At 48.8% G+C, this 17,284-nt stretch overlaps 7 protein-coding genes across 7 annotated transcripts; all 7 read left to right on the top strand.

Annotated features, from left to right (window-relative positions):
- Positions 1–1,678: 1,678 nt before the first annotated feature.
- FMAN_01728 (putative galactose oxidase precursor) lies at positions 1,679–5,899 on the top strand (the record flags this gene model as incomplete). Its single annotated transcript, XM_041822234.1, has 2 exons — positions 1,679–4,896; positions 5,356–5,899. The coding sequence occupies 2 exons, from the start codon at positions 1,679–1,681 to the stop codon at positions 5,897–5,899; spliced, it is 3,762 nt and encodes a 1,253-aa protein (XP_041677072.1).
- Positions 5,900–6,977: 1,078 nt separating this feature from the next.
- FMAN_01727 (uncharacterized protein) lies at positions 6,978–8,093 on the top strand (the record flags this gene model as incomplete). The annotated part of the gene is made up of 3 exons (XM_041822223.1): positions 6,978–7,156; positions 7,214–7,683; positions 7,735–8,093. 3 exons carry the CDS (start codon positions 6,978–6,980, stop codon positions 8,091–8,093), a joined length of 1,008 nt encoding a protein of 335 aa, XP_041677071.1.
- A 634-nt stretch (positions 8,094–8,727) lies between these two features.
- FMAN_01726 (uncharacterized protein) lies at positions 8,728–9,938 on the top strand (the record flags this gene model as incomplete). Its single annotated transcript, XM_041822212.1, has 4 exons — positions 8,728–8,920; positions 8,969–9,173; positions 9,234–9,505; positions 9,559–9,938. The coding sequence occupies 4 exons, from the start codon at positions 8,728–8,730 to the stop codon at positions 9,936–9,938; spliced, it is 1,050 nt and encodes a 349-aa protein (XP_041677070.1).
- Positions 9,939–10,267: 329 nt separating this feature from the next.
- On the top strand, positions 10,268–11,446 carry FMAN_01725 (uncharacterized protein; the record flags this gene model as incomplete). Its single annotated transcript, XM_041822201.1, has 3 exons — positions 10,268–10,460; positions 10,513–11,025; positions 11,073–11,446. The coding sequence occupies 3 exons, from the start codon at positions 10,268–10,270 to the stop codon at positions 11,444–11,446; spliced, it is 1,080 nt and encodes a 359-aa protein (XP_041677069.1).
- A 463-nt stretch (positions 11,447–11,909) lies between these two features.
- On the top strand, positions 11,910–13,109 carry FMAN_01724 (uncharacterized protein; the record flags this gene model as incomplete). The annotated part of the gene is made up of 3 exons (XM_041822190.1): positions 11,910–12,359; positions 12,435–12,654; positions 12,706–13,109. 3 exons carry the CDS (start codon positions 11,910–11,912, stop codon positions 13,107–13,109), a joined length of 1,074 nt encoding a protein of 357 aa, XP_041677068.1.
- Positions 13,110–14,024: 915 nt separating this feature from the next.
- Positions 14,025–15,081, top strand: FMAN_01723 (uncharacterized protein; the record flags this gene model as incomplete). The annotated part of the gene is made up of 2 exons (XM_041822179.1): positions 14,025–14,589; positions 14,642–15,081. 2 exons carry the CDS (start codon positions 14,025–14,027, stop codon positions 15,079–15,081), a joined length of 1,005 nt encoding a protein of 334 aa, XP_041677067.1.
- A 537-nt stretch (positions 15,082–15,618) lies between these two features.
- FMAN_01722 (uncharacterized protein) lies at positions 15,619–16,856 on the top strand (the record flags this gene model as incomplete). The annotated part of the gene is made up of 2 exons (XM_041822168.1): positions 15,619–16,399; positions 16,453–16,856. 2 exons carry the CDS (start codon positions 15,619–15,621, stop codon positions 16,854–16,856), a joined length of 1,185 nt encoding a protein of 394 aa, XP_041677066.1.
- Positions 16,857–17,284: the final 428 nt, after the last annotated feature.

Here is a 17,284-nt window from a genome sequence, read left to right as displayed (position 1 = left end):
GGATCTGAAGGGTAACTCTCAGTCAGATGTTCAAGGGTATATCTGCCGGGCTATGATCTTACCTGGCTGATGGAGGAAAGTCATAGAGAGGGCTGTGACGAATAAAGATTCAATGCAGTCACCTTGAGTAACGTAATCAAGCCTGGAATGCTATGATCATGTATTGTCTTTCGTTATGGCTTCGTGTAAGTGAGCCCATTCGACGAGGACAGCCAAGAGTCACCCGGTGGCTTTCACGATTCGTTGAAGAAAAGCTGGACCCTCAAACATGACTCTCAATAACATCTTCTTTCTAGCTCCAGAGTGCCTTGTGGCTCACATTGGGTTAAGAGCTTATGCACGTCCCCTTCGCCTGGACTGGGTTCCCCGGAGCGCGCGCGTGTTCTCGTTATGTTATATCCAGTAGCTCTCCAGTCCAGCAGCCTGGTATCAAGCCCGGTGTTGGCCTTACCAACGCTCGGACGCTTAACCTATCGCATTGGGAATAGAAGCTGTCAAGCTGATGAAAGCATGCTAGTTAGCTGATGGCTAGTCCCGGGGCTAAGGGGAAACCTGTCATCTGCTTGTGGGATCTGATAGCGTCTAATGCCTTCATTCGATTGTGTTGTCCACTCAAAGGGAGTCGTTGACGAAGCTACAAAGTTAGCAGCTGCTTTTAGTTGAGCTTGTTCCTCTATTAGAGCTCGAGCTCTAAGAACATGGAGCTGTGGTTCTGGATAGCAAGAGAAGTGATGGTTGCATATCTATGCGATTCAACAGCACATGATAGATCTTGAGCATCCAATAGTTGGGAGAGGTTTGCAGACCTAAAAATATGAATATGACACGAAAACAGGATGTATACACAGAGTTATGCGCATTTGGCAGCCGGCATTCAAGCTTCCATGCTGTCCCCCCAACATTAGGAACGCTCACGGGACGAAGCCATCGCCCATCATACCAATTATTCGGTATCACCGTTGGACTCTGCATAATACCATGGGAATAAACCATTATTGGTATAAATTGGATGATCATCGTTGGATAAAACAGTATAGTAGAGGCGAAATATTGCGTAGATCGCTTACCGGCGGTTTGGACCCTTCACGACAGAGAAGTCCACCTCATTCCATTTGCCAAAGCCCAATGCTCAAGAATGCAACTATTACCACTTCGAAATTGAGCAATCGAGTCTGGCGGCCGACCTGGCGTCTAGAAGCTCTAGACAGTGAACTATACAAAAAGCGTTGAAGTATTCGGGTAGAACCTGGAAATCTGAGACCGAGAACATGGATAAAGCTAAAACGATAGAATAACACGGGGTCCCAAGCATATAGTTAAGCTTTCCTCGCCCGAGACACTTGCCGATCCTGGTTTAAGTCATTCTGTGATAGGAATGACATGCAATGGTCGAGGCCGTGAGAATGGAGACAGTTACATTCCTCCGGGTTCCTGGAACCACCACGTTCTTGGCAAGGTTTAGCCTCCTGCAAGGTCCCGACGGTTCTATATGTTCCTGCATTTGGTATAGCTTCACTAATACACTTTACACTCGTACGTGAGGCTTCTTTTATAAAATGTTTTGACAATGTCGTGTAAGTTTCTTGTTCTGCTCTTTGTTCCCCCTTTGACAGAATCCCACCCAGACAAAGCATTGTCACCAACTCATTCACTCCTTTTTTTTTTACGGTCACACAAAATGAAGGTCGTTTATGCCTTTTCGTTATGCCTGGGCGTAGCAGATGCTGTGGTGCTCCCCGTCTTCTCAGCTCCCAAGGGTGGCTATGCACTTCCTCGACCTGATTCAGATGACACAACGGATACTTCAAAGACTCTAGCAGGATCATCAAAGACAAATCTGAATTCTGTACTCCCTGTATTTGGAAACGCAAAGCCGAAGAGTGGATTCCCAGCTTCTGCTTTGTCGCGAAGAGTCGAGCGAATCGAGCAGACTTATGGCTCTGATGATGAGTCTACAGATGACTCTGATTATACGCCTACGGAGCCATCTGATGCCACTCCATCAAGTCCATCTGACGAGACGCCCTCAGACTCTTCAGATGATGTTCAAGAGGTGGTATATGCCGAACCATTCATGCAACCCACTTATGTCCGCTTCGGCCCAGCTCCTGTCGACAAGCCAGAAGTTGCTCCCAAGGCCAAGTCAAAGTCGAAGGATACTGCGAGTGTAGCCAAACATGGAGGAGACGACGACTCCAGCTCTGGCGGACACAAGAAAAAGGGCAAGGATAAGAACAAAGGCAAAGATGACAAGGGACGACACAGCGGCGATGACGACGCTACAAAGTCTCGTAAGAAGCCTGAGGATTCACCAAAGACATCTTCCAGCAGTGCAACAGATTCAGTGTCTGTTACTGCTACAAGCACAGCAGCCCCTACAAGCTCGCCTACGGGTGATGACAAAGGCAAAGGCAAGGGAAAAGGAAAGGGCAAGGGGAAGGGCAAAGATGATGGTGACAGACATAACGGAGATGATGATGCTACCAAGTCTCGCACCAGAGTTGATGACTCCAAGACTCGATCATCAGCATCACCAACTGCTACTACGTCTTCCAAAAAGGGAAACTCTGGAAAGCACACTGGCGACGACGATGCTGGCAAGTCACAAGCCAAGGTCGAGGATTCCAAGGCCAACGCCAAGAAGGCCTCAAAGAAGACCTCCAAGAAGGAGTCCAAGCCGTCCAAGAAATCCTTTATCACCCACCAATCAGGCAAAACCTTTGATGCAGACAGCACCAAAGGCGGCGGCAAAAACGGCCCCGGCTACAATCCCTCCTTCGACATCCCCAAGCTCAACAAGGGCTACGTCCAAGCCATCCCCCCCAAAGCCAGCACCCTCAATAACAAATTCAGCTCCCGCGTGAAGCCCCGTCCCCAACTCAACGCAGAAAAGGTCCGTCCCCTTTCCTCCTCCTCCTCCTCCTCCTCCTCCCTCCTCAAGAGAGATGCAAAAGAACACATACTGAGTCTCCGTGCAGCCGCGCCCTTCAACAGCGCCGCGATCGACCGCAAAAAGTGGTCAGTGACGTGTGATAGCGTGCACGAGGGGGATGACTGCAAGAATGCTATCGATGGAAATGGTGATACCATGTGGCATACTCAGTGGGAGGGCAGTGAGCCTGCGCCGCCGCATAGTATCACTGTTGATATGAAGAAGAGCTATAACGTCAATGGTATTTCTATGCTGCCGAGACAGGATGGCTCGCAGAATGGGTACATTGCGCAGCATCAAGTATTCTTGAGCAAGGATGGCAAGACTTGGGGTTCGCCTGTGGCGTATGGGAACTGGTATAGTGACTCGACTGTCAAGTATGCCAATTTCGATACGCAGCCTGCGCGATTTGTCAAGCTCGTTGCTCTCAGTGAAGCAAATGGCAATCCTTGGACAAGCATTGCAGAGCTCAATGTCTTCCAAGCAAACGACTACGTCCCCCCTCAAGCATCTCAAGGCGCTTGGGGTCCTACCATCAACTTCCCCATCATCCCCGTCGCCGGAACCGTTGACCCCAACACGGGCAAAGTCCTCGTCTGGTCATCCTGGGCTAGGGATACCATGTCCGGTGGCCCCGGTGGTTTGACCCTCACTTCAACATGGGACCCGGCAACCGGCCAAGTCGCAGAGCGTCAAGTCACAGAGACAAACCACGACATGTTCTGCCCGGGCATTTCCCTCGACGGGAACGGCCAACTCGTCGTAACAGGCGGTAACAACGCCGAGCGCACAAGCCTCTTCGATCCCGTGCAGCAAACGTGGGTATCCGGCCCCAACATGCAAGTTGCACGCGGGTATCAATCCTCCGCCACGACATCCACGGGCAAAGTCTTCACCATCGGCGGATCCTGGAGCGGCGGCTCGTCCTTCAAGAACGGCGAGGTGTACGACCCGAAGAAGAAGACCTGGACGCTGCTCAACAAGGCCGATGTGCAGAAGATGCTCACGGATGATGCGCAGGGCTTGTTCCGCTCTGATAACCATGCCTGGCTGTTTGGTTGGAAGAGCGGCACTGTGTTTCAGGCTGGGCCGAGTAAGAATATGAACTGGTACTACACTGAGAAGAAGAACGGCGATGTCAAGACTGCGGGGCAGAGGGCTTCTGATCGTGGTGTTGCGCCTGATGCTATGTGTGGCAACGCCATCATGTTCGACGCCGTCAAGGGCAAGATCCTGACTCACGGTGGAACTCCGAATTATCAAGACTCGGATGCTACTACGGATGCTCACATCATCACTGTCGGAAACCCTGGTACAAACGTTTCTGTTGCGTACGCGAGTGAGGGTCTCTTCTTCCCTCGTGTCTTCCACAGTTCTGTTGTTCTGCCCAACGGCAACGTCTTTATCACGGGTGGTCAGGAATATGCCATCCCGTTTGAAGACTCGACGCCCCAGCTGCAACCTGAGATGTACTATCCCGAAAAGGACGGCTTTGGGCTCATGAAGCCCAACAACATCGTGAGGACATATCACAGCATCGCCCTCCTCCTCCCCGACGGGAGAGTCTTCAACGGCGGTGGTGGTCTCTGCGGCGGATGTGACACCAACCACTTCGACGCTCAACTCTACACTCCCCCCTATCTCTACGACGCAAAGGGCAAGTTGGCAATACGCCCCAAGATCACCTCCGTGTCTGTGTCTTCCATCAAGGTCGGAGGAACAGTCACTGTTCAAACGGGGGGAGCTATCGCGCAGGCTTCACTGGTGCGGTACGGAACGGCTACGCACACTGTTAACACTGACCAGCGCCGTATTCCGTTGACGCTGGCTAACGCGGGGAAGAATTCGTATTCTTTCCAGGTGCCTAGTGATCCTGGTGTTGCGCTGCCGGGATATTGGATGTTGTTTGTCATGGATAAGAATGGAGTGCCGAGTGTGGCTTCTACGATCAAGGTCACTGGTTCGTAGATGTTGGTTTATTATTATAGATTTCGTTTGATCAATTTTAACACAAAGTCCTATCATATTATCTCTTCCGTCTTTGTCGAACATGATTCTCTTGCTGAAGATCCCCTAAGGGGGCTAGAAAACAGCGAACCTTAGTGTGGGGTGTCCAAATAAACTTAGCAAAAGTCAACCGAAGCTTCGGATATATTACCTAGATCCTTTTTGTCATCTAGGATCGAGGTCCTGTGTTTTCTTTCCTCCCCCAGGATGCGCAGTGCCATTGCCCGCGATCCACCAGATATATGCAGGTCTCACTTAATCTTCCGCAAATAACGATGGATTATTGGTCGAGTCGTTGCATGTGATATGTACAACAGCCATGCATATACGTTGTTTGTTGGCAGCCTTGTTTTCGGGTTCAAGCATATTATCGGATTTTCTCTCGCCCTGACAAGTTTTGCCTGAACCTTTCGAAGAATCCTTTTACAATCTAAATCTGAGGATGAAAGAGAAGAAGTCGACGACGACGAAGACCCAGCAGTTGAGAAAGAGAACATAAAGAACGAAGAGCATGTTCCGGATGCACTGCCCTCTGACTCTGGAGTGGCCCGATCTGTGACGGAGTCAGAGGTAGAGTCAGAGCTCTCTCCTGTGATAGAGGATAACGAAACGGGAACTGCGCGCGGCTGGAATCGCCTTCTCTTCGGCAAAGAATATCCGGAAGAGCACGACAAGAAGGGCTTGCAGATCGAGATCCATGTAGACAAAGATCTTCTCCTGGCTTTTTGCGACTCTAGATATCGGCGCCCGGCAGTCGGATATCTCCTGGAAGCATCAGACTATGGTTGGGACGCAGTAGCGCTGGCCATTGTAGTCAACGCCATCCACGGGCAGTACCAGTATATGCCCTGCCATATTGACCTCGGTCTCTTGGTGAAGATTGCGGTCATAGCAGATCGCATGGAGTCTACCGAGATACTCCATATGGCAGGTAGGCAGGGTTTGGTGCGCCAACCTTGACGACCATAAGGCCGTCAATAAGTTGGATAGCACCACCCTGATGTGGTTGTATGTTCGGTGGGTGTTTTATTTACAAAAGTTGTCCAAGTCAACCAGAAGAATGTTTGCAATGAGCTATCAAGGCCTAAGCGGTTGAGTTGAATGGCTTCCCTCTACAAGGGCTCGTCGGTAAGCTGATACCTTCCATTGATGTACCACCATTCCTCTAACAAGAAGACTAGAGAAGTTTGATAATATGAGACGCAGCAAGATCAAGAACATCCTCCGAAAGTTAAATTAGCTGGGAAGCTTGCTTCTTGTTGAAGAAGGATGCCCTCATGCCAAAGACGTTCAGCGCAATATGATGACACTCGGGTATCTGAGAAGATTGAGGGACTGACTGGTTTGGAGAACTTGAGGTGTCTGGGTTTTCGCCTGAGGGCGAGGGTTTACCAAATTTTAGTAGTAGTCCACAGCCTCACGGAGACCAACTATTTCCCCGGTGAGAGGATCGATCTTGATCTTCTGCATGTCGACTTTCCCAAGTATGCGCTCCGCTAGGGCATTCATCCACTCCTCTGTTTCGCGTTCCCTCTCCATCATCTTTTCCATTTCAATTTCGTGGCGGTCTTTGGCATGTCATCCATCATTATGAGCTCGTCGTCAGAATCCGAAAGCGGCTGATAAAAGTTGTCCCCTGCGGTGGATTGTGCACTCATATTGGAGAGTGACGGTGGGTTGATAGACTGAAGGTAAACCAAGAGATGTGATGAAGGGGCCTGTGTCCCATTTCGTTTTCACGACATTCATGGAGTCAACGTCCCAATTGGGCACCTCTCTATCAGCCCAGGGCCTGGGCTATCATACAAATAATGTGGATATAAAGTATATGTACTGATACAATCTGCTCAGGCTGGAATATATGAAGCTTCATAGATGGTGATAGCATCATATGAGGTCCAGGCATAAAGTAAAGAAAGCAAGCCCATTGGCCGGATTCAGAGAGGGCCAAGCCTCGGGAATAAGTCAATGAATACATGTGCATCTTTCTCCTCTTCTCAACACTGTCCCAATCAATCTCTGTTCTCTACCGTGCGCCATGAGATGCGTCACTTACGAGATCGACCCTCAGGGCGCGATTGAGGTCATTCTCCAAGACCCTGATACCCAACGCACCAGCCCCACACTAACAACGCCCATACAAACTCAGCCAACGCCACAACAACGCAATGTCAAGTCCGTGAAAGTGAAGAAGGGCGAAGAGGAGGAGGAACAGGAGTAGGATGACTTCTCCGTCAAGATGAGGGATCTGAACACCTTGTTCTATGGGACAAGCACTCCTCGGCGGGATGACAAGGAAGTCCAGATTCGAATGCGCGTTTCCAGCCACCATCTGTCTCTCGCATCTCCAGTCTTGTCCTCTTTACTGCAGCAGTCTGCAGAGGCCAACGAGATATACCTCACGGGATGGGACGCAAAGGCTTTGGCCACCGTGTTGAACGTCATTCACGGCCGAAACGCCCAAATCCCCCGGAATGTCAATTTCGAGTTCCTTACCCAAGTTGCTTCTATTGTCCACCATCTTAAATGCACCGAAGCGGTGCAACTCTTGTCCGCGTTCTGGCTCTCGACTTTGGAACAAGACACTGTGACTTGCTTTAACAGCAATTGTATATTGTGGTTGTTTAACTCGTGGGTGTTTTCCTGGGGAAAGGAGTTTTCGCATTGCGCGCAATTGGTCCTTTCACATTACAGAGGCCCTGATACGGTCATCTTGCGCGATCTTCCCTTGACTGAAGTCCTTGGTTGGTTTGCACCAAACGTACTACTACGTTCATTTGATTGACAGTTACTAGATAAAATTGACGGGATGAGAATCGTCTTGATAAAGAAGGTCTTTACAGCCCTCGAGAACCTGGAGCAGACCCTCTCCACCGAACGTGGTTGTCCAGAGGCTGGGTATGTGCAATGTACTGCTATGGCACTTGGTGCGTTGATACGGGGAAAGCGAACGTTTCGAAATGTTGAGGAACCGTACAACGGGCTCAGTATACGGCAAGTCATGGAAGTACTGGGTGACTTTCCTCGGATGGCAGCTGCGTGTCCTGATGCGAATCATGGCCAGAACTGCACTGTGTATGCAAGGCTGAGGCCGGTCATCGAGGGAGTCGAGGGGGAAATTGAGGATATTGAGTTGAGCTACTTTCAGTCCTGATAATATGAGAATGGTGCTTGAGTCTGGGGGTTGTATACGTTGTGTTGAGGATTTGTGGTGAGATAGTATCTCGTTGTTCCTAATTCAGTCGTTGCTCTTCAGATGAATTATCTTTTAGATGGACCTGTTTCCTCCTCTGTTTGCTATTTGCTGTATTTGTTTGTTATATTTGTATGCTTATTGAGATACAGCTTGCCTATAGAGCAAACATGAGGAACCTTCTAGAAGTTTGGTTAGACTATATAAGTTCTTTTAATCTCGATAGATAGATTCAGTCACCTCTTACATCTCAACTGGCAATAAGCCTAGCGTATTATATATAATGTTTACTTCTATAACTCTAAGGATGGTTAGGTCTCAGTATAGCTTGCGGGAGGTGTTGGTCAGTCATATACTATAGGAAGACCTTGCCATAAGAAGAGGTTCCTCGAGCTTTTGGCTTGGTGATGCATCTGTTTTGACAGTGCCTGGCAGATGCAGGCCTCCACCCTGACACCTGACACACACCCTCAGAGACGCCTAGCCTTTGTAAGCTCTTTCTCGACACTTCTCTCTACTTTGCTCTTACTTCTTCTCTTCCAAGAAGCCTTTCATTCATTGCGGGCTTCTTTCCCTCCAGAAACACCACAACATCATGGCGCCCTTTACTCACGACATCGCCCCCGATGGAGACCTCTACATTGTCCTAGAGAAAGCCAACACGATGCGTACTATTCCAAGCGTCATTTTCCGCTTGTTGACCTCAGAGACTCCCACGTTCGGGCCTGATACCCGTGCTGTGAACCTTCCAGAGACGAGTTCGGGTCTTGAGCTCCCCAAGGACCAAGGTAAGATCATCCTCACCAGCAGGAGCAAAGTCTAAGACAACGATACAGACAAGGACTTGAAATATCGATTTCGAGTCTCTTCTCATCATTTGACTCTTGCTTCTCCAATGTTCAGAAGAATGCTCAATGGTCCCTGGAAGGAATCAGCGGCAGCTAGAACAAGTCTACCCGAGACAACACCAGAGACCTCAGCAGAAGCCGCAGAAGCATCTGCCGTGCGTGAGATCTCAACAACAGGATGGGATGTCCACGCGTTCGCCACAGTACTCAGGATCATACATGGTTGCAACCGTTAAGTGCCAGAGGTCGTCAGTCTCAGCTTTTTTATGGACGTCGCTGTCATTGTTGACTATTATGAGTGCGCTGACGCTGTTGCTATCGCTGCAAATCTCTGGAAAAACGACATCCTCGCGTCTAAAGGTGATAGGTTTCCTATGGAAGGAAAAGCGTCGGTCATGTGGCTATGGATTGCTTGGGTTTTCACTTGGCCATCTGAATTTGGTAAAGCAGCCTACAGAGAAGTGTATCATAGCCAGGGAATGGATCTTATTGATACCCACGATCTTCCCGTTGCGATTCTCCTTGGTATGTGATCGCATACAGACAGTTTTCGTGAAGAGCGCTGACAGTAACTTTAGAAAAGTTGGAGGGAAAGAGAAAATGGTCATTCGAGTTCTTCACTGCCAGACTCGCTACACTACGAGACGAACTCCTTGAATTACGCGTGGGTTGTAATCACAAATGCAGGTGTATATTGCTCGGTGCAATTGATGCTGCTGAGCACGAAATGCACAAGCGCCTTATGGCCTCTGGCTTACCATACGATGGTATCTCTATCTCGCATGTTGCTGAGATTTGGGAGGATATTGATTCACCCGATTGTTGCGACTCTTCTGAAAGGAAGCGAGGTCATCCCCGGGACTGCAGTCTCAGAAAGCTGATTCAGCCAACTTTCGATGAGATTGTCGCTGAGTTCAGCAAGATCAACTTCTCCGCCATCCAAGCTAAGAAGGTCTAAGAAATTCAGGATTGTCTGGTAACTAGTGGCACATGGATATCTATGGTAGGCTGGAGGAAAGGTACATGAAAGTACATGGTTCTTCGTTCGCTTCTGTTGTCGCAAGAATGCTGTGAGCTCTTAGTCCTGGTATCTAGCACTCGCAGGCTTCACTCCTTTAGAACTTTTTTTCACTGAATCACCTAGCCTGGATTCAGGTCCACTTGCTTTTGCCTCTCTTTTCTCTCTTCTCTCTTCTCTCTTCTCCTTCACTCTCTTCTCCTTCACTCAGAGCTCCCTTCTTTATCTTGAGTTTCTCTGCTTATCATCAAACTCACTCAACCTCAACCATGGTCGTTCTCACACACGACGTCGATCCTCAAGGGGATCTTGTCGTGGTTCTGGGAATGCCTAACTCTACCAACTTAATTCCAAAGGTATACATAAAGAAGTGTTGGTCTGGTATATCTTACTTCATCCGTGATTGGGATATTTTCAACGTGCCGAAAGTGAAATCCATACTCCAGGCTGTTGACGACCCAGGTAAGCGTCCTCACCAGAGAAAATATCGCGAACTCGCAAAAACGAAAACCAGTACTTGTTCATAAAGTCCGATTCAGAGTTTCATCGCACCACATGAAAATGGCGTCTCCTGTGTTTGCGAAGATGTTGGACGGCCCCTGGAGCGAGTCAAATTCTCTGAATTCGTCGTCTACGCCCGCGTCTTTGGGTAACAACTCAGCTGTTCGCCCTCGCGAGGTCACTGCTCACAGCTGGGATGCCGACGCACTTCTAGTGGTACTTAATGTCATCCATGGGATCAACGACCAAGTCCCTCGAGAAGTCAGTGTCGACTTCCTTGTCGAAATTGCCGGTGTAGTTGATTACTACCACTGCCAGAGAGCAATGCAACTTGCCGGAGAAGTCTGGAGGCAAAAAGTGTATGAATTTCCGGTCAAATACGGAAAGGGATGCATCTCATGGTTGTTTATTTCTTGGGCCTTTGGCTGGGAAGGTGTTTCATCTCAGTTGGCATCCTTCATCATCGCGCATGGCCAGGGTCTATCTCATATCAAGTCAGACGAGCTTCCGGTCACCTCCATTCTTGGTCAGTATCGCAAGTTGTTTCATAGCATAATGCTAACAATTATCCAGGCAAGTTCGACAAGAAAAGACAAGAGTACATCGCCAAAATTATGACACGGTTAGACGAGGTGGCTGAGGATCTACTGAATGGTCGAGCCGGTTGCAACAACGAATGCTCGTCCATGTTGTTGGGATCATTGATGCGCAGAAGGCATGCGTCGGCCCTCCTCAATTTTACACATCCCAGCCCATACACGAACTACTCCGTCAATGACTTCATCAAAGAGACCCTTGTCGTTTGTACGATAGAATTGGGTTCCATCAAGAGGAAGAGGTCTGATACCCCCCACACCTGCAACATTGCGGCAATGATGAAACCATTCCTAAAGGAGACTTGGGAGGAGATCAGGAGATTCAAGATTTCGGATCTACAGGACAAGTGAACTGAGGATGGAGCTTCTCGTATGTTGGCCATATCATCAATCACTCTTGGGCTTTGAGGATTATTCTAGACGACCTAGTTAGATTGGTAGCTTTACATGCATATGGGTTCAGAACAAAAGCGGATGATTTGGTCGCCATTTGGAACATTAAAAACTTCATGTTCCACTTAAATATGAATAGTTGTGATAGAACAAACAGACACTAATCGTCTTGCATGCTGTCGTCTCGTTCCTGTTGTCTGGTTTCTTGATCTGAATGAGTTCCCTTGTCAGTGACAGGCAGTGGGCAGCCCTCGAGGCATCAGAAGCCGAATCAGTCTGTAGAATTCTGAAGATTCCCGCCTCGCGTGGGGTTTCTCTTTTTCCACAGCAAGCCTCTCTCTCTCCTCTCATGCCCGGCTCGCTTCTTCCTCCTTCAACCCTCACCCTTTACAATCTCACCACCCTCAGAAATCAAGTCATCATGAAGACCATCTCATATGTGATCGACCCAGACGGCGATGTCGAGCTCGTTCTGAGAGAGCCAAATTCTCACCTGATCATCCCCAAAATCCACTCCGATGATTACTCAACTCACACTGATCTGCCCGATTCCGACTTCGATAACCCGCCTGCAACTGGTCGTTACACCATTTTCGACGAGCTCTACACCAAGCAGACGACCCCTCATGATGCTCAGAAGGTTGGAGAGGATCATGGGCCGCGGGAAGTCCGTATGCGCCTCTCGTCGAAGCACCTGTCCTTTGTTTCCAGCACATTCCGCGATCTACTACTCGCTTCGAACAAAAAAGATGATTTTGCTCAATGTTCTGTTTTTTTTTCTTCTCCTATTCGACGTTTTACCAGGGTCCACACTATCGGCTGGGATGCTATGGCCCTTGCCATCGTGCTTGATGCCATCCATGGGCGTCACGCAGAGATTCCTTGAGTCATCAACCTCGGACTCCTTGCCCGCATTGCAACCGTAGTTGACTACTATAAATTCCAGGAGGTCATTCACATCTTCTTTGGCTATTGGCAGAGAGATATAATCCGCCAAGGTGGCTTTCCTACAACTCTCTGCAAGACAACTCTCCTATGGTTGTACATCTGCATGGTCTTTCCGGGACAGGAGGGCGTCTTCGCATCCATGGCTCGTATGGTTGTAACGGACTTCAAAGGCTCTGCTCAAATCACTGCTCGAATGCTTCCAATCACAACCACTCTCAGTAAGTTGATAAAGTACACATGACTGCGGAGCACAGCTAACGGATGAGAAGGAAAGCTCAGCGAAAAGAGACTCGATGTCATCGAACAGATCAAGGACGGTCTTCAAGACGTACACAACTCACTCCTCCAAGAATCAGGATGTGTCCGAGGCGACCGTCTTTGCTCGTCGCTCACGCTTGGTGTGTTAGGTCGCATGGTATACCAATATGAACATGCCGAGCCCCCTTTCATCGCCCCCTTCGATGGGTACAGTGTCGCCACAGCTTTGAAGCTAGTGAAAGAGTGCATTGAGCCGATTCCGCTACATGACAAGTCCGGAACAGATGCTCCCAGGCATATCGACCCCTACGATGGCAGAACCTACCCTTGCAGCATCAGAGGGAGAATGACACCAGTGGTTGAGAAGGTCGAGAGGGAGCTTTACCGTATGCGCCCGGCCGACTTCAAAGACTAAAGTTGTTTATGATTAGAGTTTGATGATTTGCCGGTTGTCTGACAATATTCTGAGTTGCTTTTCGAGAGGTCCTGGAGGATGCAAATTCAAGATGACATGCATAATACATCTTCTGGAACACGATGCCAGAATGGAATAGGGGCTTGGTAAAACTTGTGTATTAATCATGTAAACTCTTTTAGCCCTGTTTGTACTACTTCGCACTCCATAGTCTTGATCTGCCCTGGGACCTCTTTTTCCTGGATCATGGCTCCAGTTTAGAAATCTTATAAAAGGCTTGACCCCTGATTTCTATTAAGCATCGTAATTCTATGATATCTTATTTATTTGAGTACATGAAATTTGCTTGGCAGACTACCTCTTTTGTATCGATAACCGGTTTGCAATTACGAGTAGGCGACTTGGCTGTCATCTGAATACCAGCACTACAGAACTTGATGTGTGTATAACGGCCATCTCTGTCTTTCATCAAAGAAATTTATCGGGTATTGATTTATTTGATACCCCTTTCTGGCCTACTTGAACTTGGTGTGTCGACCTGTGAGAGGTCTGAGTTGCCAGCGACAGGTTGCGCTGAACCGCAGCCATTTCGTCCCATCTCCCACACACGCCCAATGCGATTTCTGCCTTTTTCCCCAAAATTTCTCCTCTCTCTCTCATCTCTATTTAGTCTCTTCTCCTTCATCTCTTTTCTCGCCCTTCAGCTTCCTTCATGTCCTTTCTTCGCCCCTCATCCCAGGCATAATCATGAAGTCCGTTTCATACGTGATAGATCCTGACGGCGACATCGAACTTGTGCTGAACGAGCCGAATACCCAGAACATCATTCCCCAAAAAGTCTAGATTGGAGATGAAGATACCACCAGCGACTCACTCACCACAGAGTTCTACAATCCGGCACTCCAAGGACGATACATGGTCTTCGATAACTTTGATACTCCAACATTTGTCGATGGTGAGGAATACGCCGATTGGGTCTTCGCTGAAGAGACTCCCGAGGTAGTTCGAATACGAGTTTCCTCAAAGCACCTAACCTTTGCTTCTAAAATCTTCAGTACTATGCTTCAGGGCCCATGGGCCGAGGCCACCACCTCATTTTCTTCCCAGCGGAATCCCCGCCGAGTTTCAACTTCTGCCTGGGATGCCAAAGCTTTTGCGATTGTCCTCGATGCAATTCACGGGCGTGTACAAAAGATCCCTAGGCGTATCAACCTCGTTCTCCTGGCTCGGATCGCCACCATCGTCGACTACTACCAATGCTATGAGAGCTTAGAGCTGCTTAGCGATGTGTGGCTCAGCGATGAGTCTGTTGCAGAGGAAGACTTCGATTCGTACACCGTAAATTCACTACTACGTCTTTATGTCGCATGGGTCTTTGAGGATGAGGTGATTTTCTCGGCCGAGGCACACAGAGCTTTGAGGAACAGCAGAGGACTCTCAGAATTCCAGTTGAATGACCTTCCGGTTGGGGGGGTTCTCGGTGAGCTTACACTAGGCGGTCTCTAGTTAAACATGCTAACGCTCTATTTCAGATGTCCTGAACGACAAGAGAACGGAGCTGATCGGAAGGCTCTTGGAAGGTCTCAACGACCTACGAGAATCGCTCCACACGGAGGATGGGTGCCCCGGTTTAGGCTTATCCGACTGTTCATCTACATTGCTTGGTATGTTGATGCGAGAGGGAGTCAGATGGCAGAAAGACTACCAACCTCTCACAACTCCTTACTGCGGGCACAGCGTTGTTACGATGATGGGCTTGATCGAAGAGATTCCTCGACCCAAACAATTTCACCCACGCTACAATAATTCTGGAAGAGGCCGCTCCGGTGAAGCCAACGCATATCATCGACAATGTTCGTGCACCATTCAGGGTCGGATGCAGGCACTGGTGGAACAAGTCAACAACGACAGCTTGAGGTTTCACCCTTCACAGATTCAGGGCTGGGGATTGCGTCAGAAGGAGCCAGACTAGTAGTCTGTGACTTCTTTTGTGCGAAAGACTGAATAATAGGAGAATAAATCGTTTGCGAATACCCAGGACTGAAAGAAGCTGAGTTGAATGGTGCCTGGACCTAGGGATTGGAGTCGTAATTTGCTAGCTTTCGTTTATTTATTTGTCATGTAACTCCTTCACTCACATTTCGCCGCGCTAAGTGGTTTGCTCTAGTATTTGTGATTTTGGTCTGCTTTCAGAGCTCTTCTTCCCAATTTGAGACTGAATTTAGAACATCTTTAAATCTTACCCCTGATTGCATAAGTTAGTCTGACCTTGGGGATATCTGTCTAAAATCACAAGCTACATTTGTCCAACCATATCTTTTGATTGTCAATCTGTTTGTAGCCTGGACCTTTGTCTGTATTTGTCCAAACGATGTGCCAGTGCGGTTTGCTTCTACTTGCTCTTAGTGGGCGGGCAGATGCATATCGTCAAGGCCCACACTACTTCTTCCCCTTCGATTCTTCCTCTTCATTCTTCGTCACAACACTAAAACTTGACTACTCATTCATGATGACCTGCATTTCCTACATCATCGACCCGGACGGTGATGTCGAGCTTCTGCTCAAACGGCCAAACAGTCAGCAACTCATCCCCTGTATTCCCACCGACGAACATGACGAGGATACTGAGGATCCTATGAATGAACCCACAGTCGCTCGTGGTGCGCTAGATGCAAGATACCACGTATTTGATGATCTTCTTTTTCCTTCCGAAGCTGAAGATCCCAGTACAACAACGCCTCGCGGGAGATTCAGTGCCCTCCTGAACCTCATCGAAACTCCAAGCACTCCCAAGGTCACAACTCCTCCCGAGGATAAAGTCCGCCTGAGGGTTTCTTCACGCCATCTCATTCTAGCCTCTCGTTTCTTTCGCTCCTCGCTCGATGGGCCCTGGAGCGAGGTATCAACAACTTCTTCTTTCTTCGGAAAGCCTCTCCGTCAAGTCATGGCCTGGGATTGGGATGCGGTGGCCTTTGCTATCGTTCTAGATATCGTACACGGTCGACATGGGGCTGTGCCTCGCATCGTCGATCTCAAGCTCATGGCTCAAATTGCAACCATAGTCGATTTCTATGGATTCCATGAGGCCGTGAAGATCTTTTCCGAAGTTTGGTATAAGAACATCTGTGTCGAGCTGAAGGACGAGTACTCTCGTGAGGCTCTCGTGTGGCTCTCTGTTTCTTGGGTCTTCCCCAACCAAGAACCTTTTGATAGAGCGACTCGGGCTATCCTCAAACACATGGAAGGCCCTCAGCCGAGTACCGATAATCTTCCAATCCACAGGGTTCTGAGTTAGTAACCCTTTCCCTTCCAACTCTGGACCAAACCACTAACAGAGAAACAGCCATGATCGACGAAAAACGACAAGAACTTATCCAAAGAATCGTGACAGAACTTCACAGACTTCACAACACTCTTCCAAACTCAGACTTTCTCTGTGACTGGCACAAGTACAATTCCCCGACGTGCCACTCTATCGCGCTGAGCATTTTGAAGCGAGAACTGCACCGTCTCGCATCAAGTGACCGCCCCCTTGTGCCCCCTTTCAACAGTTACAGTGTCGCGAGCATGATTCAATTGGTCAACGACATACCTGAGTCGATTGCTGCTACGACCGAGGGGTATGACCACTATCACGATGTGTCTGTGTGCAGTGTCAGGGGCAGAATGAGGCATGTTCTTGAAGAAGTCAGGGCTGAGATGAATTCCTGGACTCTTGATCTGGATATGAATGTTGGAGGTGTTTGATTCCCGGGAGGTATGGGAATGATCGGTGTCATGGTTTATAAACTGAACTAGAACGATCTCTCGTGTTCTCGATCTCTTGGATCTTTACTTCCATCACTTTGCTACTTTTTTGTAGCACTTAGACTTAGATTCAGGAAGGTTCCTAGCGACTCATCATTCATCTTGCCCACAGTCTCTACCGATGGCCGTTTTCTCGCTTATCTTGTTCGATCCGTGATCGTATGGTTGACTCAATGGCAGTGCTAGGCCTCTGCTTAAGGGGGGCCCGGCAGGGTCCCCAAGGCAAGCCGGATGTAGGCCCCCCTGGACGGTAGTCGTAAGAATACCCCCTCTATGAAGATTAAAAAAAAGAAAATTTCCTCTTTTAGCACTAAAGATGGCTTCAAGACGAGGCACAGTAAGAAGACCGTGGTGTCAAGCTAGGGAGA

Source organism: Fusarium mangiferae (genome assembly GCF_900044065.1).
Source record: "Fusarium mangiferae strain MRC7560 genome assembly, contig: FMAN_scaffold001, whole genome shotgun sequence".
Classification (NCBI taxonomy): Eukaryota; Fungi; Ascomycota; class Sordariomycetes; order Hypocreales; family Nectriaceae; genus Fusarium; species Fusarium mangiferae.
The sequence above is the reverse complement of the archived record's forward strand: the minus strand, read 5'-3'. Positions and strand labels throughout refer to the sequence as shown.